Source organism: Chrysemys picta, chromosome 5, assembly GCF_011386835.1.
Source record: "Chrysemys picta bellii isolate R12L10 chromosome 5, ASM1138683v2, whole genome shotgun sequence".
Classification (NCBI taxonomy): Eukaryota; Metazoa; Chordata; order Testudines; family Emydidae; genus Chrysemys; species Chrysemys picta.
Genome location: NC_088795.1, coordinates 140,759,372 through 140,784,469, shown reverse-complemented (window position 1 = coordinate 140,784,469; position 25,098 = coordinate 140,759,372). Strand labels below are relative to the sequence as shown.

The window sequence follows — 25,098 nt, the reverse complement described above, 5'->3', positions numbered from 1 at the left end:
CCGCACATGGAGTGGATGTTTTCAGAGAACTATCCACAATGACACCATTCAAGAAAGAGATCTTGGAATCAGCTAATTTAGACCCCATCATTTTGTATGTATCGTTGGGATGATGTTTTCCAATGTGCGTTACTTTGCATTTATCAACACTGAATTACATGTGTGTCTTTTGCATAACAAGGACTTGTGAAAGAACAAGTTGAGTTGGGGGCATCCTACTGGGATCTTGATGTCTGTAGGAGTTGCCCATGGATAAGGAGCTTGCCCGGCCATTAGAAAGATCTATGCACTACACTGCACAACTCCAAAAGGTTTATTTTTAATAATGCATTATCTTAAAAATGTACAGCACGTCATCAGAAAGTGTTTTCAAAAGTCAGAAAGAAGCCAGAGCAGGGTGGCGGGGGGGGAATTGAGAACTCAACCAGTGACACAAAAGAAGTTTGACCTGTATGCCCACCCTTACCACTCCTGCACAGTCACGTGGGCATTAATCTCTCATGGCAATGGAATCCACACTGACCCAGAAGACTGGGCTGTTCCAAAGGGCAGCTGGAGTTTGAACGTTTTTGTTCCTGTGCCACAGTCCATCCATCGCTAGATACGTAGCAAGGCGTGCGCTCTGGCTCCAGATAATGGAAAAACCCCTTTTAGATGGGGCAACAGAAAGTAGGCACTGAAGGCAACGGTTGTACCCAAGAACAGGAGGACAACACAACCAGGCCCAACCCTGCCATTGTGTAGCAATATTCATATAGGTACCTGCAGACTTCGGTAAGACTCCAGTTTGAGCCACTTCTGATCCTGGGTGAAGTTTGCAAGGGCGTTTAGTGCTGGTTGAAGGCATCAGCCCGACAGCCACGGAGACTGGATTTCTCAGTTTAATCCCAAAGCAGGTCCCATACAGAGAGCAACAATGCCATGTGCTCTGACTATGCCCCAAGGGGAAGTCATGCTCCGTAGATCCTTCTTTTGAGCTTGCCAACACCGAAGCCAGCCAACACCGGAGCCAACTGGCGTGATGGGGTTTGCCAGGCCAGTGGGAACTGGCCTGAGAACCTCCCTCATTTCACATAGGCCAGTGGGCAGCCCTCTCGTGTAATTAATTTCCATCCCTACCAGCCCAGGCGAGATCGGAAAGGACTCCAGAATCCCCATTGCCAATCTACTGAAAAAGTTCGAAGGGCCGATATAAAAAGCTGCAGCAGGGAGGGGAGATTAAAAACCTGGTGACACTCTGAAGATGGGCGTTTGTGGCCTGTGTTGTACATGGACAGAGCAGAGAATCCCCGTCTACTTCACCAAGGCCAGATGTAGCACACACACACAAAAAAAAAGCGAGTGTCGTCCTAAGCAACCTCACTGAGAGACAGTTGGTTCCACCTGGCGCGGAGGTCGCTGACCTTGGTTCCCAGAAGGAGGAAGCCACCAACCTCTCGGAAGATGGTTTAAAACCCAAAGAGGCTGGGCTCTGCTTTGGGGAAGCTAAAGCCTGGATCCCGGCCTCCTGCTGCAAGAGGAGATGGCTCCGGCTTGGCACAGAGGAGAGGGAAGCTGGGAGCATGTCTGTTCCAAATGGAGCCGGGCCTGCGGTTTACCAGCTCCTGTTAAAATTCCTGGTATCTGCTTCTAGAGAGAGCTTGATCCTGCAGGCCCTCCGGCTGCCCAAGGACAAGGTGGTGGGTAATGCCTCCTAAAAACCGCTCCCTCACCTTTACGCTGAAGGTTCCCCAGCCTTCTGTACGGCCCCAGCAAGTCCATCTGACAGCTCACAGGGGACTTGCTCTTCCCACTCCCCCAGACTAGGCTGAGGATGGAAATCCCTTCCTGTGTTTCCCAGAGCAGTGTCTAACCATGGCTCGGAGGTTCAGAAGTGACAGCAACTCCTGCAACCCAAGATGCTTTTCATCTCTAAATCCCTGGAGACCTAAGTTCTATGGGGACAGTGCCACTGCTGAGACAAGCCCATAAGGGTTAAATCCCAAACCATGGGACCATTCAAAAACACTGGTTGACAACATGGGCAGAGTCTCCTGCTCCCAGCTGGTTCCCACAGGTCTCCTGGGGGCTCTGGTTTGTTTGCCAACAATTCTCATCTGCTCAAAGCATTCGTTATCAGAAGCCAAATTTGCCTACAGACCCACAAAGCATCTCACACAGCAAGAGGCAAATTGTGGGGCACAAGTCAGGACATCAAGCCAGGCCCCTCCCTGCCCGGGGAAGGTGATGACCAGCAGCCCCAGTGCTTCTCTCAACCCAGGGCAGCATTCTCATGAGACACTCGGGAATACCCAGGGAGCAGACAGACCACACTCCAAATAGCCAGGGCCTGATCTTACAAGCTGCTGAGTACCTTCTTCCAAGGGGAGCACAGCACCTTGCAGGATAGGGCCCATAGGGAGCGCACCAGACGTGGCTGGATCGTTCCCCTCTCCAAGCAGGGTTTGCCGTGGGAGCTGGAACACGGCTCTCCATAGCATGCCAGGGAATGGGAACATGTTAGTTCCCTTTGGGTTTGTTTTTTGTTTAAGCCAAAAGGTGGGTCACTTTGCCTAGTGATTTGTAAACAGCAGATGCTGGAGGTTTCAGAGGGGCAGCCTGCAGTGTTGAATAAGCTCAAGAACCAGAAACAAAAAGCCAAGGTGAACGGACATTCTGTAGAAGGAGCCACTTCCCCGGTTGTCACTTGGCCTCGTGCCGATCTGATCTCCCTGGCTTGAGAACTTCCACCAACACGAAAAGCAGGCCGGGCTCCTCTCAATGTGCAGAGAGTTACCCAGTCTAGTGGGCGGTGCACGCAGAGGAAGGGCGTTCGTCGTGTTTCCAGCAGGTTGGAAGGATTTTGAGTCGCAGCCTCATTACGCTTCGGCTTTTCTAAAATCCCTGCTGAGCGGAAATAGGAAACGCACCCAATCCGGATCCTTCCCCAAGCCCCACCCTTCCCCACAGCACTTCCTGGCCCGCTGCGGATGGGAAGGAGAGCAGGGAACCTGCTTTCAAAAATGGCCGTTAGCCGGTTCGAAGCACACACCTGGACTTGGCCGTCGATGGAGTAGCAGTCGCAAGATAAGCCCGCAGGGCTGCAAGTCCCAGAAAGCCGCCTGCCCAAACAAGAGATGCTATAAAGGAAAAATAAAAAGGTACCCGAGAAGCTTATAGAGCAAGATTTCCCTGCATCGCGGCGACTCCATTCACAGTGCCGAGTTCGACTCTCGCCCGGATCCTTTCCCACCCCCTCTCCCACTCCAAAAGCCAGGGACACAGTCTGTTTGCCTGAAGGTTCAGTACTTCACTCCAGGAACAAACTCCTTGGCGTCGGGGTTCAAGTTGCTTTTGCTCTGAAATGGAGAAAAGGGAGATGGATCATTCCTCTCACCGTGCATTTCTCGCCACCTCGCCCCCGTCTCCTCCTCTCTACCCGGAGATCTGGCTACTCAAGACGCCAAGTAATGGGAACTGATGCAGAGTATCCCCTCACCCCCCATCTGTGCTGCCGGATAACACCCACGGGCCTGCTGCAAGGCCGCACGGTCAGCAGTGTTTTCCAGGTCAGATCATCTCAGGTGCCTGGGGTTACCCCAGTGATGGCCATGACTCATTGATAGGACAACCAGCCACCCAGCCTCCTGCAGACCCAGGAGGAAGCCCTAAAGAACGTAAGCCCTTGGACATACCGAGCTGGGATGGTTACTCCTGGCCTGTGGGATCATCATGGCAGGAAATGAGATTCATCAACACTGAGGGGGTCTATCCTCACCGTGCAGGGCAGGCGAATCCCACCAAGCCTGGTGGGGATGACACAAGGGCGGAGGAAACCCCACCAGCGAGAGGAGCTCTGCCCTCACTGGTGCGCCCCACCCGGAGACAGGGCCCTGCTGAGGGGGGAGGAATCCCAAGGGACCAATGCCCTATGTCAGGCTATGGATCTCTGTTCACAGGAGAAGGCCCAGGGAAGTGGGAGGGTGAAGGAATAAGCCGTCTAACGCCGCACACGGCCTTCTCCCAGATCTTTACCAAAATATCCTCTGAACTGCAACCGTCGCCCACTGAGAGGCCATTCAGCTGCTGCTGCAGCTGCCCGATGCCCTGGGGCAGGTCGCGTGATGGAATGAACCAGTCCTGGTCCTCTTCATCCAGCATCTCCTGGAAACAGCGGTCAAGGAAGTCCTGCTCCTGCAGCTCCTCCTCCACCTGGCCGGGAAGGGGAAAGAACCATCAGGGCCGAGGGTCGCAAGCCACCTGCCTGAGTGCACACAGCATGCTCTGCACAGTACGTGCTTCCGGCCGTCAGACTAGATGGTCACAATGGTCCCTTCTGGCCTTGCAATCTATGAATGAAAGTACATCTCCCCTGGCCCTGGAGAAAAGCGGTGGGATGGACACTTTAGGAACATAGCGGTGGGAAAGCCATGCCAGGCTGAGACATGCTTGTACCATGCCAGAGCCACGGTTTAATCCTGGGCTAAGATCTGACCGTGCTGAATGCAGGTTCTTAGCACCTTTGAAAAATAAACTTGGGGCTTGAGTAGCTGGCCTGAAACCCTGGTAGGTGACGGAGCCAGAAACAGAACCCAGGAGTCCTGACTCCGAGGTGGCTAGGCAAAGCCATGCGTGACCATGGCTCTCAGGGTGCACAGACGGTGTCAGAGGGACGGGGAACGGCACGCAGCAGTCAGTGCAGAAGGGAGCTCTACAACTTTGGGTCCATCTACACTACACACCTGAACATGCCAGCACATCACTCCCAGCCATGACTACGGCGTACGTGTTCCAGCAGACCTTGCTGGTAGTAAGTATCGAATTGGGCATTCGAGCCAGTTAGAGGACCGTGACAGTGGAGGTTAGGGTGTAATGTGGATGGGGCTCAAAGCAGGAAGCCCAAACATTTGCAAGGCATTAGCCCTGGGAAGGCAATAGGATTCTACAGCCCTGCCTTCAATTGCTTGTTTGCGTCACGCTGCACCTGCCTGTTGTTAACGCACACGACAGCATTACAACACTGGAGTGCCAGCACTGCAAGGTGGAGCGTTTTGGACAATTTCCGTAGGACACTGGGAGGTGGTGTGCTCTAGAGCAGTGGTTCTCAAACTTGTTCCGCCGCTTGTGCAGGGAGCGGGGGGAAGCGGCGCGGGCCGAGGGACATACTGGCCGCTGCTTCCCGCAGCTCCCATTGGCCTGGAGCGGCGAACCGCGACCACTGGGAGCTGCGATTGGCTGAACCTGCGGACGCGGCAGGTAAACAAACCGGCCCGGCCCGCCAGGGGCTTTCCCTGCACAAGCGGCGGCCCTAGTTTGAGAACCGCTGCTCTAGTGGCAAGAGTAGCTGCCGAGGAGCCAGGACTCCTGGGCTTCATCTTCGGCTCTGCCACCAACCTGTCGGGTGGGCTTTGGTCAAGTCACATAGTCAGGACACAGGTTTCAAAGCTGGGGACCTAAACAGCCAGCCTGATTCTCAAAAGGCGCTAAGGACCCACAGCTCAGTGGAGCATAGGCTCCCGCTCCTGTCTTCTATCTGTGCCGCAGCGAAGCCCACATGGACCATCCATGGGATCAGTGGCTCTTCACGCGAATGAGGGCCCAACAGGTCCATGACGACCCTGAGGGCTACACCTGGGAGCACTCGAGTGCTCCAAGCGGCGGCTCGCTAGCTAATTGATAAGGGAGCAGCGGAGCTAGAAAGAGGCTGCCCAAGCTGAATAAAGGAGGAGCAAAGGAGGTCTCTAGAGAGGCCCAACAGCTGCTGCAGGCTGGAAGGAGCCCACAGGAGACAGAACAGGCCTCTGTGAATGAGGGCTCAGGTGCACAGTGAGAACTGCCAGGGTCCCCCAGGAAGGAGGACAGTGGCACGGCTCCTGTCATCAGGCTCTGGGGGGAGAGGGCGTTGGTTTCCAGCCCATGGAGTCCTAGAGGGGGAACCGGCTCCTGGGAAGGGAAAGGAAGGAGAGGTCTGCGAGAAGAAACCCATGGGGAGTTGAGTAGACTCCTACGGGAGGGAAGTCCTGAAACTGGGTTCCTGTGGAGGAGCAGGGCGACCCCAGGGCAAACTGTCAGAGACCCTGTGGGAGGCAGCCAGCATGGGCAATCCGGCTGCAGAAGTAGCTATTAGTTTGGCTCACGCCGGGCAGAGGAAAAACAACTACTTGGATTTGTTAGGATTTTCACTTGGACCTTTCTGTTACTCCGGAAGGGACTGAACTTTGGACTTGGCCGGACGGCCGACACCTGGAAGACCCAGCGAGAGGCAAGCGGTCAGCATGAGGCGCCGGAGAGCAGTGCTCCTTGCAGCATCACACCCTGACACAAGGGGGTGCTACGGGTGGCGGGTACACTACCTCTCAGGCCCCTTTCTATCTACAGCTCCAGGGTTCGGTGGAACATCCGATTTGCACAGAAGTGACAAAACCCCACTGCAGAAGTAGCTCAGTTGGTCGCTTTTGGCGTCACGCCACAAGGCGGCTCGGATAAACACTCACACTCTGCGTGCAGGGAATAAGAAGTGAGACTCTTGGAGACGGAGTTTGCTCTGGGCGCTTTCCATCAGAGTACAGCATCACTAGTTAAACCCCACCCAGCAGTGTGCGTATGCCGACACATGGGGGCAGGCTACTCCTACGGAGTGCACACTGGAGACGTGAGAACGCCGCCCCCTGCTCTCCCAACACAGCCAGATGCTGGAGGTCGAGAGTAGAGATCCACCTGCCATAGAGGGAACTGAGGACAAAACATGTAACTGAAGATATTCCAAATCAGGAGGTAGAAGGATTGAAACACGGAGTGGATGTTTTCAGAGAACTATCCACAATGACTCCAAGATCTTTTTTGAGTGGTAACAGCCCGTTTAGACCCCATCATTTTATACGTATAGTTGGGATTATGTTTTCCGATGTGCATTACTTTGCATTGATCACCATTGAATTTCATCTGCCGTTTTGTTGCCCCTCCACCCAGTTTTGTGAGATCCCTTTGCTACTCTTCACTGTCAGCGTTGGACTGAACTATCTTGAGTAATTTTGTAACATCAGCACATTTTGCCAGCTCACTGGTCACCCTTTTTTCCAGATCATATTGGGTTTTCGCAGCCTCTCTAATCACCCCCACCCTCCTGGTCAGGGGGTTGGTAGTATATTCCTACTGTTACGCTCTTATTGTCTAAGCATGGAATTTCCATCCATAGAGAGTCCATGGGACAGTTTGATTTATTTAAGATTTTTACTATATTTGCCTCTGTTTTCTTTCACAATCAGTGCCACTCCCCCACCAGCACGACCTACTCTGTCATTCTGATATATTTCGTACTTTGGGATTGGGGGAGGGATAGCTCAGTGGTTTGGGCACTGGCCTACTAAACCCAGGGTGGTGAGTTCAATCCTTGAGGGGGCCACTTACGGAACTGGGGTAAAAATCTGTCTGGGGATTGGTCCTGCTTTGAGCAGGGGGTTGGACTAGATACCTCCTGAGGTCCCTTCCAATCCTGATATTCTATGATTCTATGACCGTGTCCCATTGATTACCACTGTTTCACCAAGTTTCTGTGATGCCCATTATGTCAATATCCTGATACATTTGTCAATACTTAGTTGTCTGCCTTGATGGGATATAAGTGAATAGGACTCTTTTCTGGTCTGACTGTTTTTTCTTCAGCTCCCACCTTAACAACTTCTATCCTCCCTCTTTACCAAGATATAGAGAATCCCCCTTAATAAGTCCTGCCCGCCCGCCCGCCCCCCCAGAAAGCCTATGTCCAAACTGTGTTCCTCTGTACCTGTTGGCTTTCCCCCAGCCCTTAGTTTAAAAACTCAACGACCTTTTTAATTTTACATGCCAGCAACCTGGTTCCGTTTTGGTTTAGGTGGAGCCCATCCTTCCCGTGTAGAGTTCCCCTTTCCCATAAGGCCCCCAGTTCCTAAAAACCTAAAACCCTCCTCCCTACACCAATGTCTCAGCCACATAGTGAGATACTGCAGTTCTGCTCTGGAACTGGAAGCATTTTAGAGACTGCTACCATGGAGGTCCTGGACTTTCATCTCTTACCTAGCAGCCTAAATTTAGCCTCCCATGACCTCTCTACCACCTTTCCCTATGTCATGGATAACTATGAGTACCATAAGAACATAAGAATGACCTTACCGGGTCAGACCAAAGGTCCATTTAGCCCAGTATCCCGCCTTCCAACAGTGGCCAATGCCAGGTGCCCCAGAGGGAACGAACAGAACAGGTAATCATCAAGTGATCCATCCCCTGTCGCCCATTCCCAGCTTCTGACAAACAGAGGCTGGGGACAACATCCCTGCCCATCCTGGCTAATAGCCATTGATGGATCTATCCTCCACGAACTTATCTAGTTCTTTCTGAATCCTGTTATGGTCTTGGCCATGACAAGCTGTTCCTCCCCAGCAGTGCACACAAGTATGTTTAGATGTCTTAAGAGGCCTGCAACCTTCACAAGCGGCAGGCAATTCACCATGTGGTTTTTCTGGCCATCACAAACCCAGCTATCTATAAAAAGCAACAGAGGGTCCTGTGGCACCTTTGAGACTAACAGAAGTATTGGGAGCATAAGCTTTCGTGGGTAAGAACCTCACTTCTTCAGATGCAAGCCAGCTATCTATGTTTCTAATAACCAAAGCCCCATGACTATTACCCGTCTCTTCCCAATAACTGGGGTCCCCTCCTCTGGAGGGACATCTTCAATGCAAGGACACCGTGACACCATCTGGAAGGAAGGTCCCAACTATGAGATTGTTTTTCTCCATTCCAGCTTGATGTTCTCCTTCCAAGATGTTCATCCTTCTCAACAGCCCAGCGGTTGTCAGAGTGGGGATGGGGCTGCACTGCCATGTCCCTGAAAGTCTCCTCTGTGCACCTGTGTCTCCCTTCGCTCCTCCAGTTCAGCCACTCCGGTCTCCAGAGCCCATAGTTGGTCTCTGAAGGCCATGAGCTACCTGCACTCAATGCACACGTTTGCCACCTGCCCACAAGGCAGGTAATCGTGTATGCGGCATTCAGTGCAATAAACTGGATATCCTCCCCCGCCCCCACTCCGCTGCTGGACTTCTGCCGGCGTTCTTTTTACTCTTGCAGGATTTTTTTTGTTTTTGTTCTTCATTGGGGTGGGGGGTGTTATCAGTCTAAGTTTAGAGAACGTTTGTTAGGTGCCTCTTGCAAGCGCACACACACACACACCCCAAACTCCCTTGCGAACAGGGGAGTTTTGCTAGCTTAGGAGCTGGCTTTTTAAACCCCACTTCTCCCACTGTACCCTCCCCCCACCCCAGGGATCCTAAACGGATCAGGGATCTAAGGACAGCAGGCTAGAGTCTCCTTGGGAAGCTCTCAGCCTTGGGTAGCAGGCCCCCACGCTCCGCACACAGTCTCCCCCAAACAGACCACACTACAGCAGGTACACGGCAAGCGAGGAACGAAACCAACAGAAAATCCCTCTCCTCTGCTCCACCACCCCAGCTTGCGTCTTCTCCTGCCGTCCACCCATACGTGGAAAGGCCCCATGGTCCCTGTACTCCTGGCTCCCCCCCAAATCGAATCCCTCCTAAAGACTTGCTGCTTCCACATGGTCCACGGGGACTAACATCCTCCCCGCCCCCCCATCAGCCAGAGTCCTTCTCCATCACAACGCTGAATCCCAGGAGATAACAAAACAAGGCATTGGAAGTGCCACGTTCCTTCCGCCTCCCAGTGCATCTCATCTCATCTGACTAAGGGCACTGTGGTTTTTGGCTTTGGTAGCACATCAGGGCATAAGCAATGCATTAAACCGCCCAATAGCCCATTTCACAGATGGATAAACTGAATCACAGCAAGAGAGCGCGTCCTGCCCGTGATCACATAGGACACTGGTGACAGAGCTCGGATATTGTGTGTTCTGTTCCCAGCTCTTAGTCCCAAGCCTTAAACACAAGGCTACCTTTCCTCCTCTTTGACTGAGAGTCACTTATACCGAGGGCCCTACTAAATTCATGGTCCAGATTAGTAAATTTCACGATCATGGGATTTTAAAAAATCTGAAATGTCACGGTTTTAGATATTGAAATTTCACAGTGTTGTAACTGTGGGGGTCCTGACCCACAAAAGGGTGGTGAGGGGGGGTGTCACATGGCTAGTGTTGGGGGGGTTGCAGTATTACCACCCTCACTTCTGCGCTGCTGCTGGAGGTGGGTCTGACCCAGCCCCGGGCGCGGCCCGTGCAGGGGAAGAGGAAATCCCATCCCTTCGCAGCCCAGCCAGGGCTAGCAGCTAGAGCCTGGCACAGGGTCAGAGCCCCCGGCCAAGGCACCCCCAGCCCTGCTCCTCCCCAGCGCTCAGGGGTTATAGGGGCCTTGGGCTGGCTGTGTGTGGATGGGTAACCATAGCACCCCTCTGCCCCGGGCAGTCATCCACGTCACTCACTCATACGGCCTGCCATGCCCCTCCCCAAAAAGCGATGATACCCCCCCATCCCATGCCACCCTCACTTCTGTGCTGCGGCTGGTGGCGGCACTGCCTTAGGGCTGGGTGCCCGGCCAGCAGCCGCCGCTCTCCGGCTGCCCAGCTCTGAAGGCAGCACAGACGTAAGGGTGGCATTACCACCCCCCCACAATAGCCAGATTTCACGGAGACCCGATTTCACGGTCCATGCTGCGTTTTTCACGGCCGTGAATTTGGTAGGGCCCTACTTATGACCTATTGCACCAAGCAGGCAATTCATCGGGGAAGCAAACATACAACACCGGGGAAGCAAACATGCCACAGGGTCTTTAGCTGGGCTCCAGGCACACTCGAGCTACTTCAGAGCCACATGGCCAATTCAGTCACAAAGTTCTTCTTAAAAAACCTCAGACTATTCCCGGTCCAACCAAGGCTTGGCAAAGATTATAAAGGCAGGGGGAGGGGGAGGCGCCATCCTCTCTGCCCCAGTAGAAATCCTGACTCACTCCAAGCCACAGGGGAGCAGGGGCTGCTGTGTCCTTGACCTTGCAGTTGCAATGGTGTTTAGCAAGCCCTTGTGAAACTGCAAGCCAGAGGCCGGCATTGGACGCATCTGTCAGGAGACCGCACCAAGCCCAGCCCAAGCCTGGAGCAAAACACACCAAAACAGACCAGCTCCTCCTCTCAGCTCAGGACTGAGTAGGGTTCCCAACAGGACAGGGCCCTTCAACTCTAACAGCTGAGCAGAGACTTCTCTGATCTCCAGGTTCTTCTACAGCAGCAATGCAGGCTAAAAACAAGTCTCCACGTTAGCCTTATAAGCCAATTCCGGGGCACCTCCCCGGCGGCCGGTCATCCCCCAGCCGTCACCTCAGGGTTTCTGGCAGCTTCCTCTGCAACATTTAGTGGTACAGGCCCCTGGAGTCAGGATACTGGACGAGGCGGGTCCTGGTCTAACAGGGTCTGGCCATCCCTATATTGCTGTATTCTGCAAGGAGTTTACTGCAAATTGTCTGACGAATGTTAACTTAGACTTCTTTCAGCAGGGACTGATTGCCCCCGAGCTCCCGCAGTGTGCACAGGACTGGCACCTGCTGCTGCAGCTGTCTGATGGATATAATCAGCTCCAGATTAGCCCCCCAAATCAGCTGGTTAAACAACTGGACTGCCCGGAGGCTGCGAAAGGACGGCGTGGGCTCTCTTCAGGTCCTAGAGACTGGTAACATAGTACCTTGAGGAGAAACACAGGTTCCTTGATTGCCAAACTCCCCACTCCCAAATGAGCCGACTACTCCCGGACATCCCACCTTGGGCGTTTTTATTCCTAGAGCAGCTTCCTCTTTCCCGTCAATTAAATACAGATCAATGCAACTCTGCCGCCCCATGCCTGCCGACTGCTTCGTGCAGGTGTTCAGAGCCTGCCCTGCGCTTCAAGCCCCGCTCTGGATCCCAACCTTCTGAGGCTGTGCAGATGAATGCACGGTACTGGGTCTCAAACCGGCCACGGTAGGTCGAACCCTGCCTTAACCCAGCCTGAGCTACAGATCCCGGCAGGAGCATGGCCCCTGTAGGCTGAGCAAACGGCACCTCCAGCAACCACAACGATGCAGCGGAGGCCGTCGAACCGACGCTGCCAAGTTGGTCATGTAGACACCAGCGCTTTCTCCCGAGCTACACAGAGGGGTTGGTTGCATGGTGAGAGAGACACTCATGGAGTACAGTACTTCACCTTGCTGTGAGCAATGGAGCTGGGCATGCTTGGGCACCGTTGCAGGTGCTTGCATGTAGAGCTGAGGTGTATCACAAGGAAACCAGCAATGGTGCTGACAACGCCCAGATGTGGAAGGGAGCAGCCACACCTGCAGATGTTCTGGTGCTAAGCCAGGCATGTAGACAAGGCTGACACGATTTTACTGAGCTCGGAGACTCACAGATTCTAAGGGGATCGCTGTTAATCCTAGTCTGCCCTCCTGCGTGACAGGCCATAGGACTTCCCTGAATTCATTCCTGTATGAACTGGAGCAGATCTTTTAGAAAATCATCCAATCCTGATTTAAAGATTGCCAGCGATGGAGAATCCACCATAGGCCTTGGGAAGTTGGTTCCAGTGGTTAATTACTCTCACTGGTGAAAATGTGCCTATTTGGGGGGCTCTTAAAATCTCCTTTGCACCTTCCCACAGGCGTTACGACTCCCCCGACTCCCCTCACCGCTTGTTCTAGCTTCCTCCGGTATCGAACCTGCGTTTTCTCCATTACAGCCAGAGCCCACTGCTTCCTGTTCTGCCTCCTGGGATGTGCAGGCTCTCTGGGTCAGGAGCCCTCCTTCCATGGGAAAGGGCGCATTGCTGGAATCAATGAGGGAGGAGCGTGGCAAGGAGTCTGGGGGCTTGTGAAGACACCCAGAACACTTCTCCGCTTGGCTAGCACCGCCCGGAGGAAACGAACACTCCAGAAAACTGGCAGGGAAGAGGGAGAAAGTGAATCTGGGAAGGATTCAACCCTGATTCTAGGGACAAGTCACCCAGTTGGGGCTGGCCACAAGTCAGGTCTGTCCCATCGCTGCCTGGGCCCCCAACCCCCACAGGGATTTGTGGGGGCAGGGAAGGAGTGGTCTCTTAACAGCCTTTTGAAGGGATAAGACTAACAGTGGGAAACAGGACCAAGCCCACCTCAGGCTAATTCCACTCACTGCAGTGGCATGACCCACAGCGATGGGCTCAGAGTTACCTCTGCCTCGGACGACACGGGAGGTGGGTTCCCATCTCTATGGTTCACCTGAGTCTGTGCCCCCAACCAGTGCTGTCTCCCGGGGGGGCTCCCCCCCCCCGACAACCATCAGGACTAGAAACCGTTCAGTGAAACCTCAGACTGTCCCGAAAAAGCTGGCTGACCTTCTGGTGCCCCCAGGAACGTTTTCTATTCCCCACGGGTGTGTCTGGAATCCACACGCCCAGGGACAGAAGCCCGACCTCGCCATTGTCAAGGCTGTAACGCAGATGGTCCCATCTAGAATGGGCAGCACCTGGCCCCTCTCTGTGCCTCTAGGTGCTCCTGCAATACAAGTTATATGGTCTGGCTGCTAGAACCCCACACATGCACCTCCCGGCTGGCTTAGATCACTGGGATAGCTCCAGGGTCAAAGCCGGTCTAGTCTAAGAGCGGAGGCTGGCAAAGCAGGAAGGCGCAGCCTGGTTTCCCTTTGCAATCTCACGGAAGAGTCCCAAGCAATGGGACCCTATTCCACAGTCAAACGGCACCCCGGATTTTCATCCCTCAGCCCATCTCTCCTATCTATAGCCCCGTAGCACCCCCCATCTGCCTCCACTCATAGTACGCTCCCTTCAGGGGAGAAAGGCAAACTGGACTCAATTTAACACGGCTTGTGAGCGCTTCCATGGGGCTTCCAGCAGCTGAGCTCTTTGCAAACATTCTCTAATTAGTCTAACACAGTCCCACCCGTGCAGCTGCTCGTGGGCGGCGGCTGTGTCTAGTTGCCATAATTCAGGAACGACTGTTGCGTAATTTGGTGTGGCAAGACTCCGGCTCTGCGCCGAAGGGTTATCGTGAGCTGGAGGCTGGGTTTGCTCCCATGGGAACAAGCTTAAACTGTTACCAGATGGAGATTTTCTGCTGAGAACATTAAAGACTGGGGAAGTTCCTCTTTTGGGGAGCTGGGGGAGTGGAGGGAAGCAAGGCCTCCGTCCAATCGCGCCTGCCCTCAGCTGGATCACTCCCCATCATCATCATCCCCCCCCACCACACAGGTACACGGAGGCTACCGAGTGGGGAACTTCAGGAAAGCAGCAGGCCTTTGTCCGCTGTCTCCAGCAGGAAAGTTTCAGGTTTCCTGCCCATAGCAGGCACTTGCTCAGCCAATGGAACGGCCAGCGGCGGGTGAGCTCACTGCCCACCCAGCTCAAGCAGAGGGTAAGGTTTCCTCCAGCTAGAGGCGGGTGCTGTTCCCCTCTGCAGAGCTCCGGCAAGCTTCCCCCTGCCACATCGCACAGGCTTGGCATCGGGACAAACTCTAGGCGAGTCCAGGGGAGAAGCAAGGGGAGAAGACTGTGTGTTGGGAATGGGGAGACTGCCTAAAAACCAAGCCCTGCAGGGCTCCCAGCTCATCGTCATCTAAGTCACTAGCTTCGAAGTAACGTGTTACAAGCTTCTCATGGGACAGGAGAGTCACGCACAGTTTGGATCATCATTTATCAAGTATTTTGCAGACCATTAACTCTCTCCTACCAAGGTTTCCTCTGCTCAGTTGCCATCTGCTAAAATTCAGAGCAAACAGCTTCTAAGGTTATTGTGACAACGCTGTGACCGGATCGAGTCCACCTATTGGCAAGCATCTGCCACTCAAGTCATTAACCCCGCTCGCTACGGACAATGCGGTTGGAAGTGACCTGTGATTTGGGGCACATCCATTTTTGGATGCCCAACTCAGGCCTGATTTTTCCAAACTAGGCAGGCAGGAACTGGCTTGCCTAAAATTCAAGCACAGTTTGGGGGAAGGGCATGTCCTTTCCGTCACCATAGCCAGATGTAATTGGGGGATGGGAGAGTGGGGAGAACAGGAGCAGGTTGTCCCTCCTCTACTCATCCCCCGGCCCGTTTGCACACCCAGTTGGAACAGCACAATTTGGTTCGGGAGTGAGGGCTGCAGAGAGATGTGGAGCCAGCTGCCCCCCCTCTCACCTGTCTATTGAAATCCTCTTCGTTCTCCATCCACATGTACTCCGCGAAAGGGTTGTTCTCCTTCTCATCGTGCCCGTTCACTACCTGCTCGTCTTTGGATTTAGCGTTGGACGTCGTCGTATTGGCAACGTTGGAACCATTCATCATTACTGGTTCTGTGGGGAGGGGAAAACAGGGAGCGTCACGAGGAGGGAAGCGACGGGCCAGGACTCCCACACCATCGCATGACTCAACCCCAGAGCTATAAAGGAGGTACGTGTGTAGCACTTGGGTCTTGCCCACCAGGGTGGCAAACCTGCCAAGCACATTGCAGATGCTCCGTGCTGTCCCACAAGATGAGAGCTTCCACCAGGTGTACAGCACCTGACACTCATCTTATTACTCCAGCATGCGCTCCTCTCCTGGGGGATGGATGTGCAGTGCCCAGAAGATCCTTAGGGAGCGATCAGCATTTACATTCATTTAATTAAGGCTTCATCTTTCTATCAAAGTACCTCCTGCAGATGTAGCGCATGCTGCCCGCAGGGGAAGTTCTACCAGCACAGTAACCGCACCTCCCCGAGCCTCAGCAGCTATGCTGACCAAAGCTCTGTACGCCAGCTTCACACGTCACCAGGGAGTGTGGTTTACACACCTGGCCAACACAGCTACGCTGACAACTTTGTAGCGTAGACCTGACCTTAGCGACTCGCCTAGGGCCACACAGTCCGCGACAGGGCTTGGAACGGAAGCCAGCTCTCAAGATTCCCAGCCCGGGGCTTTCCCATCCCGTCCTCTTTATCCGACTTAGAACGTAAACACTAAATACGCCCTTTGAACATTTAAACGCACGAACGCTCAGGAGTTCAAGTTTCGGATTCTCTTCGCGTGAACCCAGCCACGTTGCCCCACATCCGATTCCTACTTACCAGTTTGCCATGCGGGAGGTACAATAGACGCAGGCTAACATTGCAAGGCGAGCCTTGAGGGGGCAAACACACCACACTTAACCTTCTTGCCTTTCCTACTGAAATGGATTCCGTGGGGCAGTACTGGCCTCTCCCCCTACTGGAAGGGGGAAGTTACACGACTGAATAGGTGTGTTCATTTCGAACGTCCAGGATGGTTGCCAACCGGCGTGGAGGCCATTTACAGTCCCGGCCCTCGAACCAACATCGCCAGCCCACACACTTCACAAAAAAACCGACCAACAGCAAAAATTACGACTCAGGCCCCCAGAAATCCTGAGAGGAGCTTAAAAGTCACAAGACTTTTTTTAAAAAAATAGGTGTTTTTTCCCCTCTACCTTCTGGTTTCTCAGCCTGTCGGGATGCACCTGGGTTAGGTTTTTAAGCGGTGTCCTATAACCATGAGAGCTAGAAACTTTTTACACGGAAGTGGAGACACACATTCCCATGACTCCAGAAGCTGGAGCTTTAATAACTACAAATATCATGAGACATGCTAAAATGGCATGAGGAGAAACACATCTAAGTTCCTACAGTGAATGGAGGGGGAAAGCAAGGAAAGAGAGGAATGTGAGATGTAGCAGGCTATAAGTGTAGAATACTATTAAAAATCAAACCCCACAAATTAGTTACAATGTGTCTGTAGATATTTAGTCTTCCCTGGGGTTTTGGGTAGCTCCAACTCTGGCAGATGCCAGCTTGCAAGGCAAAGGAAAAGTGGGATGAGTCTTATTTGACTCCACCCCATGCACTTTCCTGGCCACGCACAAAAGAGGTCTCATTCCATAGCACCCTCTCCCCTGTCCCCGCCCACAACCATGCTGAAATGCTCTCTCCTGTTTGAATCTGGATCATAGCTGGCTTCAGATCTGGATTCTGGACAGCAGACTGACACAGTCTCCCTCCCCACCCCATGCTTCCCACAGCAGCTAGAATTCTGCAATACTCATTTGGCACTTGCTACTTTGTGGGAGGAGGGGAAGAAGCCACATTTCCTGTAGGAGAACAAGGCTTGAAATACTTACCCGTCATTTATTTGCTAGAGAACTAGACCCACTAGACAGAGGTGGATCCAAAGAATAAGGCTGGGGGGGACTGAGAAGCCCAGCTCCCCTGCTGCAGGGATTTCTACCCGAGATCCTGACTGGTTACTCCATCTTTTGGATCAGCCTCTGGCTTGTAGACGACTCTGATGTGAAGCTCCATGCCCACGTTTTAGCTGCAGGAAAAAAGGATCTTTCCTCTTTCATCTCCCTCTACCACAGCCTCCTGGTATGTGGGGGAGAGGCCAACACCTCCTCCATGAATACCTCTGCTGCTACTCCAGTTGTCCCCAAGCAGTAGCAAGAATCATCTTGTTCTGCTGCTGTCTATAGGGTTCTGAACAGTGGCGGAAATTGACCAGAATCTTGTTAACCTTGCATCCGCAGGGCAGAATAGCAGCAGCAGTGGCCCTGGAGCGGTCTGTCTACTGACTCTGGAAGACCACACCGCACCAGGTCCCATTTGGAAGGTTTACCACAAGCAGAAAAGCCAAAGAGCTTTTTGTTTTTAAAATGAATGCTTAAATGCTGCAAAAGTTAATGGGGTGGGGTCCTCTTCCTTGCTAGGGCAATTGCTCAAAGTCGGGGGGGGGGGGGGGGAAGGTGGGGAAAGAGTTGTGGAGCAGAGGGGGGAGGGGAAGATTACAGAGGCAGGGTGGGGCCATGAGGATGCTGAAGTTTTACAACATAAGAGAGTTTTTCCTCCTCTAAGAAATCTAACAGTCTCCCCTTATTTCTTTGCTCTGCTGAGAAAACAAGATGTTTACATAGGCAAAGCCAACCCCTCAGTTGCAACAATGCCGGCAGTGTTAAAGAACTGGCAGGAATTACTGATAACACTATCCACAGTAAATCCTCCTATGCAAACACAGGGGTGTGGCCGGGACACTGCTCTAAAACCGGCAGGGAGGTTTGCACCAGGTGTGAGCCAGGAGGAGCTGTACCAGTAACTGCAGAGATTGGGGCAGTTAAAGTTGCAGCACAAAAATCAAGCGCCCCAAAAATAAAATGAAACAAAGGACAACCTCTGCCATCCACCCACACCTTGACAGCTGTGCTGGGTGCAATCCCAGGCCTGCCCCCTCAGTGCAGCTCGACCCACACTGAGCAGAGCTTTGCAGCAGTTTGCCAGTGGCAAAAGGATTCCCCCACCGCTTTGCCAGGCACTTGAGAACCACACGGCAGGGCCCGCTACATGCATCATCACTCCCTCCAGCGCTGGAGCTGGGGAAAGGAGAGCGACCCTGCTGAGCAACACCCTGAGTAGGCAGGAGGAAAGAACTGTCCACAGAGAAATCGGGGGGGAAAACACTGAGCCCTGATGAGGGACACACACCAGGCCAGGAGCTCAGAGGCTCAGCAAAGGCCGGGAACTCTGAACTGGAGAGAAGCAAGATGTAGCCAGTGAGCCAGCTAGGGCTGGATTGATCTTTTGTGGGCCCCACACCCCCCGCTTTGCCTGTACTCCACCCTGAGGCCCTGCCCTCCCACTCCACCCATGTTCTACTCTGAGCCCCCACCCCTGCTCAGCCTCTTCTCCCCAAGGCCCCAAGGGAGGGGTGGAGAGGAGTGAGCAGTGGGCTGGACTTCAGGGGGAAGAGGCCGAGAAGGGCCATGGTCCAGGTACCGAGGCCTCTCCTGAGCGTGGGCTGGAGCCATGGTGAATCCGATACCGGAGACAGCTGGTTACTGAGTTATGGGGCTGTGCTCCACAGCACACCCCGGCGGTCTCCCTTTCTCACATACCTTGATGGCCGTGCTTCTCTTTTCCTTCCCACCGTGCCGGAGTCACTCAAGAGGGCATCTCAACACCAGACTACAGATGCGGACTATACAGGCCAGATGGAAGAGGACAGCTGTTTGTTTGTAAAGGAGACCTGCAGCAGGAGGCAGAAAGTGAGCCTATACCCTTCTTTCATTCTCCATGACCTGCTTGTCTTTCCACTTTGGAAAGCCAGGTCCCTAGCCAGGGAAGTTCTATGGCGATTGCCAGGGCCCGTTCCACTAGTTCTCCAAGCACTGAGGCAGTGATTGCCATGAGACCAAGTCCCCCCAGCCAATGGCTCATTGGGCGGATGCAGGTCAGTTTCATGTCCAAGGGTACACAAGGGAGCGATGTGGCCAGTATCACGGCCGACCACCACGGACTGCCCTACCCCGATGGAGTAGGTACCCCTCGTGCAGCTGGAAGTGGCCTTTCAGTGAAAGGCTTTTAGTCAGACCGTTTAACAGACATCCTTTCTCCGAACTGCCAATTAGCTACTGAAGTTACAGATTCAGCACTCTGCCCCTTCACCTAGCAGGCTCTCCAGAGACGCCCTCCAGCAAAGCTCCGTAAGAATAGAGCTGACAATCCTGGTATTTATAAGGCTACAGAAAACAGATCAACTCCCGCACCCTCCAGCCCCTGTGCCACACAGAGGGACAAACCCTGGTCCTAGAATTCCCTTTGTGGATTACCTGTGCAGTGCCCCGAGAACACTTCACACTCATACAGAGCTCTTCAGAGTTCTTTACTGCTCTTCTGTGATACAGAACAACAAAAACCCCAAGAGTTTTGGCAGACACAAACCCTCCTGCTTCAGGGTTTAACTCGACCAACAATCTTAGCCTCCCCGATACCCGTTCAAAAGGCTGCTGCTAAAATCATTTCTTAGCCCGTCGCTTTGACCATGTCACCTCTCTTCGCATCCCTCCACTGGCTCCCCCTGCTCGAGCACAAACCAACTGCTGGTCTTCACTTTCAAGGCCCTTCACAGCCAGTCCCCGTCCTACCTCTCTCATTTGCTACCAAGTTGTTGATCCTCGCTCACAATCAGCCCATGGTACCAGCCTCCTGCACCCACTTGTCAAATTTTCACACACCCCTCATGCTGGGAAGGAGCTCCCCATAAACATCTGCAAAACTACCGTATAGTCCTCCTTCAAACTCTCCTCTGCCACAATGCTTGCAAAGAACTGACAACGGTTAAGCTGCGGCTGCGCTCAGACCACCGCCTGTCATGCTAACCAAAGCGGCCTCATTGTTTCCTTCTGCTCATGTCTGTCTCCATGTCTTGTCTTATGCTGAAACAAGTCCATGGGGCAGGGGCTGGGTTTTATTTTGTTTTGTTTCTAACCAAGAAGTACCACAGCTACGTATCACCATGTTACAGATGGGACAACGAGACAGACATGGAAAGTCAGTGACGGAGCTAGGGTTGCAACTAAAACAAGACCGGTAAAAAGACACCAGCCGTCACGCTACACTCGGACTCCCATCCTTGCTGCCATCAGATTTTGCAGAGAAACTCAGTGCAGACACTTAACCACAGGTATTGTTATTGGTTTTGCGTGGATAAGTCCCCCTCCCCAAAACAATGAAGCTGTTCAGCATGTGGCAAAAATGGCGGCTATCAACATTTTGCAATATACTAACACGAAGTGTTTTCATGTCGCATATTCTTAATTGTCAAATATCTCACAAATAGTTTTCTATATTTTCAATTGAAGTTCACTGACCAGATGAGTCTCTCACGGTGCACCAGCCACAGTAGACGCTGTACCAACAGTTTGTACTGCATTGCGGGTAGATATAAAGTATGGAAATTCTTAATGTAATGCTTCTCCATTGGTAAATTTTTGTACGTACATTGTAGCATCTAGTCTGCCTGGTAGAAGGTTTTAATTTGCAATTACCTACACATGCTGTACTAGCCTCTGAAATATTCTAGAAACTAGCTTTTTAATTCAGACACTTATGCACAGGTCAGTATTAGTGTTAGAGATGACAATACACAGCTTCATATTATGAATATGCAAAAGCTATGACCTAACAAGAAGCAGTGAGGACAAAGTCCATAAACAAATCCTTATCTCTACATGGAAGAGGGATGAAGATCATGTTACAGCTCTTACCGACCATATTATCGATAAGACAAACGTATTTGGCCCTGAATCACATCCAGAGGTGCTTACCAACAGATCTACTAGTCTGCATGTAACATCGGATGTATCAAGTCTCCAGACAATAGCAGATGTTGGTGAAGAACAAATGGAGATCTGAGAGATGTGCACTTGATTCTGATGAGTCATCTAGCTTCAGCCCCGTCAAGAAATCTGGCAGCGAGACATTTGCTGACATGGCCAAGACAACCAAATTTAAGTCTGAGAAGGGAGGGACAATCACAGCAGCCGTCAGTCCAGAAACTGTTTTCTGCACAGCCCTGTCCTTCGCAAAAGGCATAGGTGATGTTTCAATGGGAACTGGGATGTGTCACCAATAAGACCTGCGTATTATCCCTCTTGTTTGCTGACAGAACAATGAGAACAGAAGACAAAGCTGAATTAGGCATCATCTGGAAGCTCAAGTGAAGGAATTCTGGAGCTAAGAGCATGCCACAAAGAAACCACAGTGTACCCCAGAGCTGCTCTGGCTGTCTCACAGGATGGCTGGAGACAATGCCACACATTCGATGAACTGGCTGCTGGGTACTGAGGCAGGCCTAAAAAGGATTTGACAAAGCTAATCGAAGTCTGACAGATAGCACAACAGTACCTCTGTGAAAGCTACAGAAAGACAGTGCCGGACAGGATCTAAGGTTGGATGCAGGAAATACCAGGTGGCTGATGGACACCCTGTGCCTCCATGGCAAAAGTTTCCAAACGTCACATCCAACAAGCAGTGCCTTCTGAGATATATGGTTCAAAATCCTCCTGAGACTGTAGGAGCACATCCAACACAAACACTCCTCCTAGCTGGATGCTTTCCAATGGTGAAGTAGCACATCCATCACAAGCAGCGGTGTTGTAGAAGCCCAAGACCTGTACAGTACTCAAGGACACAAGGATGCTTCTTCACGCTGTATGTGTCAATATGGCTTTTGGTCCCTGGAGTCAAAGGAACCATAGCAATGAAGTCACCCGACACAGATGTTTTGGTCCTGGCTGTTCACTAGTTTCCAAAACTGGAACACACAGAAACCAAGTGGACTGAAACAAGCACTAGAACCAGCACCACTCATACCTGTGCCTGCAACGGGGGACGCACCTCACTCCCGACTCCTGCACCGAATCTCCTCCTGCTCTACACGCGTGAACAGGAGGGGACTGCGTCATCCCTATTGGGTGTGCGTGACAAGGCGACCAAATCGGTGGGGTCTGCCACTCGCCTACTCGTCGGCGTTATGCACTTCCGCTCACGCGCCGACGCCAGCCCCCAGCCAACTTGTCCTAGAGCACTTGGAACGTTGCACGGCCCAACAGCTGGATCGAACACGTTCCTTTCTGAAACGAGCCTTGCCCAGCGCTTGGGCCTTGGCCACAGCGGTTTTCTGCACAGGCGGAGCGGGACATGCTGTGAGCTGGCATGGTGCTGGATACCAGCCAGACTGTTCTGACTGCACGGGATTTCACGGAGTAGAGCCAAGGCCCCGAAGCCAGGAAAGCACAATAAGGCATGCTCACTGGCTGACACGGGCCTTTGCTGTTAGATCAAGGAGCAGGAACTGTACAGAACACGAGGGGACTGAATCCTTCAACAAGCTTATTAACAATGTGTACCACAGCGATGGGCGCCAAAAAAATACCTGCGCAGATAGCCAGAAGGGAAAGAGTTATGTGCAGGGCTCAGAGCCACGTGTCTCGCACCGACTGTTTTAGCTTTGCAGCTCCCCTTTCGCCACGCTATCCACTGACTTCATTGTAACACAGCTGTGTCAGTCAGAGGCGGGCAAATTCTCCACTGACTCGCTCCCCCTGGTGCAACTCAAAATTGGCCAATACGTATGTGTCAGAGCAGGGAATTGGGAAGTAGGGGTGAAACCCTGGTTCCACTGAGGTCAATGGCAAAACTCCCATTGGCTTCATCAGGGCCAAGATTTTACCTCAGGACTCCTGGGTTCTTTCCCAACGCTAGCTACACAACAAAAGGCAAAGGCATTTAGCTGCCCATTGTCTCTCTCCTGGAAGAGGAAAGTAAGAATTCTGACTTACGTCTCCAATGTTACAAACACTAGTTAACATTTGTCAGACAGCTTGTGATGCTCAATATCCATGGAATTTACCCCAGAGTTCACTTCTAGGCCATCCTTTGCAGTACAATTCTCCAGCATGTAAGATTTTCATTTAAGAAATCACATTTCTAGGCCTCACATGGTTCCAGGGACATTTCTGAAAACAAGACCAAATATAAAATGATGCAGTGCTGCCTGCCTGAGTCTGCAGACAGCCTGAAACAATGGCTCGAAGAGAGGTGAATCTCCCCATTCATCTCAATAGGGTGTTAATCCTGAAATCTAAAGATGGCATTCAAATGTTAACACTCCGATTCCTTCGCAACTGATCCTTTTCATCAAACACGTCCCCCACACGCAGCGAGTGTGCTTATCACACAATCCCAAAGTTCCTCCCTTTAGATGCTGAAAGCCCAGTTGTGCCCTGTGTAGGTGCAAAGTCCACCAGCTTCCCACCCCCTTGACAATCGCTACAACGCAGTGATGCTTGGTCAGCACAAAAGTGAGCAGTGTCTTGAAAAGTGTAGGATCAGCACAAAATCAACTGAATTCATCATCAAACTAAACCCAGGGACGACTGTACTGAATGGATTACTCATTTTCATACCGCATTCTTAAAAAAACCAAAACTCCATTTAATCTAAGGGAGCATGTCTCAAAATTGCCATTCTGCGGCATATAAGAGAGTCCAGCAATCCTGCAGCAGACTAAAGGTCCTGTTCACAGCTGCGTTTGCTCTACGGCATCTTGAATAAAGGTCTCTTTGCACCTTCACAGTGTTTTACTATAAAAATCTGTCAGGTCACATACTGGTCTGAAGTCACATTGGTGTAAATCTAGAGCAACTTCATTTAAATTAACCATTACTCCATATGTACTCTGGTGTAACCCAGGCCAGAATCTGGCCCAATGGTTTCATAGCACCCCCCCAATCAGACTTCAGATGCAATCTCACATCAGGCAGCTTTGCGCACATTGTTCCAGGGCTCTACTTCACAGTCCTCTTGCTGTCCTTATCGCTTGGCACTTCAGCTCCAGGCTTTAGCCAGAAGGAGCCCCAGAGCTCTAATGCCAGGGCTTTTTAATTCTCATCAACAGTCTGATCTTCTGGTACCCGCGTCCCCTCAAAACCCAGGGTTCCAGCTCCAGCCAACTCTTGCCAGTTCAGCAGCTCTGCCTCTTGCCAGGGGCTTGCTTAAGGTCACACCATGGTGGATTCCTTTGCTTGTGGTCTCAATGCCAGGTCATGCTTGCTCAGGCGGCTTCCCAGTGCACACAGCTGAATTCAGCCAACTTGCACCGTACGGTCTGACTTGATTTCAGAGAGAGCCCAACACATCAAGAAGGTCCATCGGAAGCCAGTAAAGCTCCTGCCTCTAGAAGAGGTCTCCTTCCTGCCAACGCTGATAGAAAACGGAACCAGCACTCTTCAGTGGGATCTGTACTCAGCCCTGCATGGCAGGTACGTCTCACACTCAGTTCTGAGAGAGAGAAGAAAGCACCATTAGGGTCCATCAGAGTGCAGCATTTAGTGGCTTCATACAGCTCTTTGCTGATAAAAGAAAAACCACAGCTATCTTCTGGAAAGGAAAGCAGGTAGCCCCTTCTCCACAACGCCAAGTCTGCAGGACTTGTTACACCCGAAGCACTAATACTACTGGCCTAGCTGGTGATGCCACGGGCTAAGTCCAACATCTGTGCCTTCCCTTACCCAGGCTGTTCAGGACTCTTGCCCAACCCCTCACCCTTACCCCCCTCTGTCCCTCACCTTCCCACACCATCCCTGGCAGTTCTGGAGAGCCCTCCACTGTTCGGAGTTGCTAATAATGCTTTGCACTTAGAAAGCACGTATCACCCGAAGATCTCAAAGCCCTTTACAAAATAGTAGGGCCGAATCCTGGTCCCAGTGAAGACAGCAGGATTTTCCCAGGTTAGCAATATTCCCGTTTTACAGATGGAGGACTAGAGACAAGGAGAGGCTAAGGGTATGTCTCCA

General features: G+C 52.3%; 1 protein-coding gene across 5 annotated transcripts in view; it reads right to left on the bottom strand.

Moving 5' to 3' along the window:
• Positions 1–297: 297 nt before the first annotated feature.
• The window catches only part of PAIP2B (poly(A) binding protein interacting protein 2B), a 47,276-nt gene continuing 22,475 nt past the window's right edge, over positions 298–25,098 (bottom strand). For 3 of the 5 annotated variants that reach the window (XM_065597371.1, XM_065597372.1, XM_065597367.1), the window contains exons 2-4: positions 15,120–15,274; positions 4,015–4,191; positions 298–3,338 (exon numbers count right to left, since the gene is read on the bottom strand). In XM_065597371.1, coding sequence (XP_065453443.1) covers positions 3,282–3,338; positions 4,015–4,191; positions 15,120–15,266 — 381 coding nt within the window. In that variant the 5' untranslated portion in view covers positions 15,267–15,274 and the 3' untranslated portion in view covers positions 298–3,281. Of the gene's footprint in view, positions 3,339–4,014; positions 4,192–15,119; positions 15,275–18,855; positions 18,990–24,057; positions 24,584–25,098 lie in introns of those variants that run through there. The other 2 variants (XM_065597370.1, XM_065597368.1) reach the window with 2 other exon arrangements.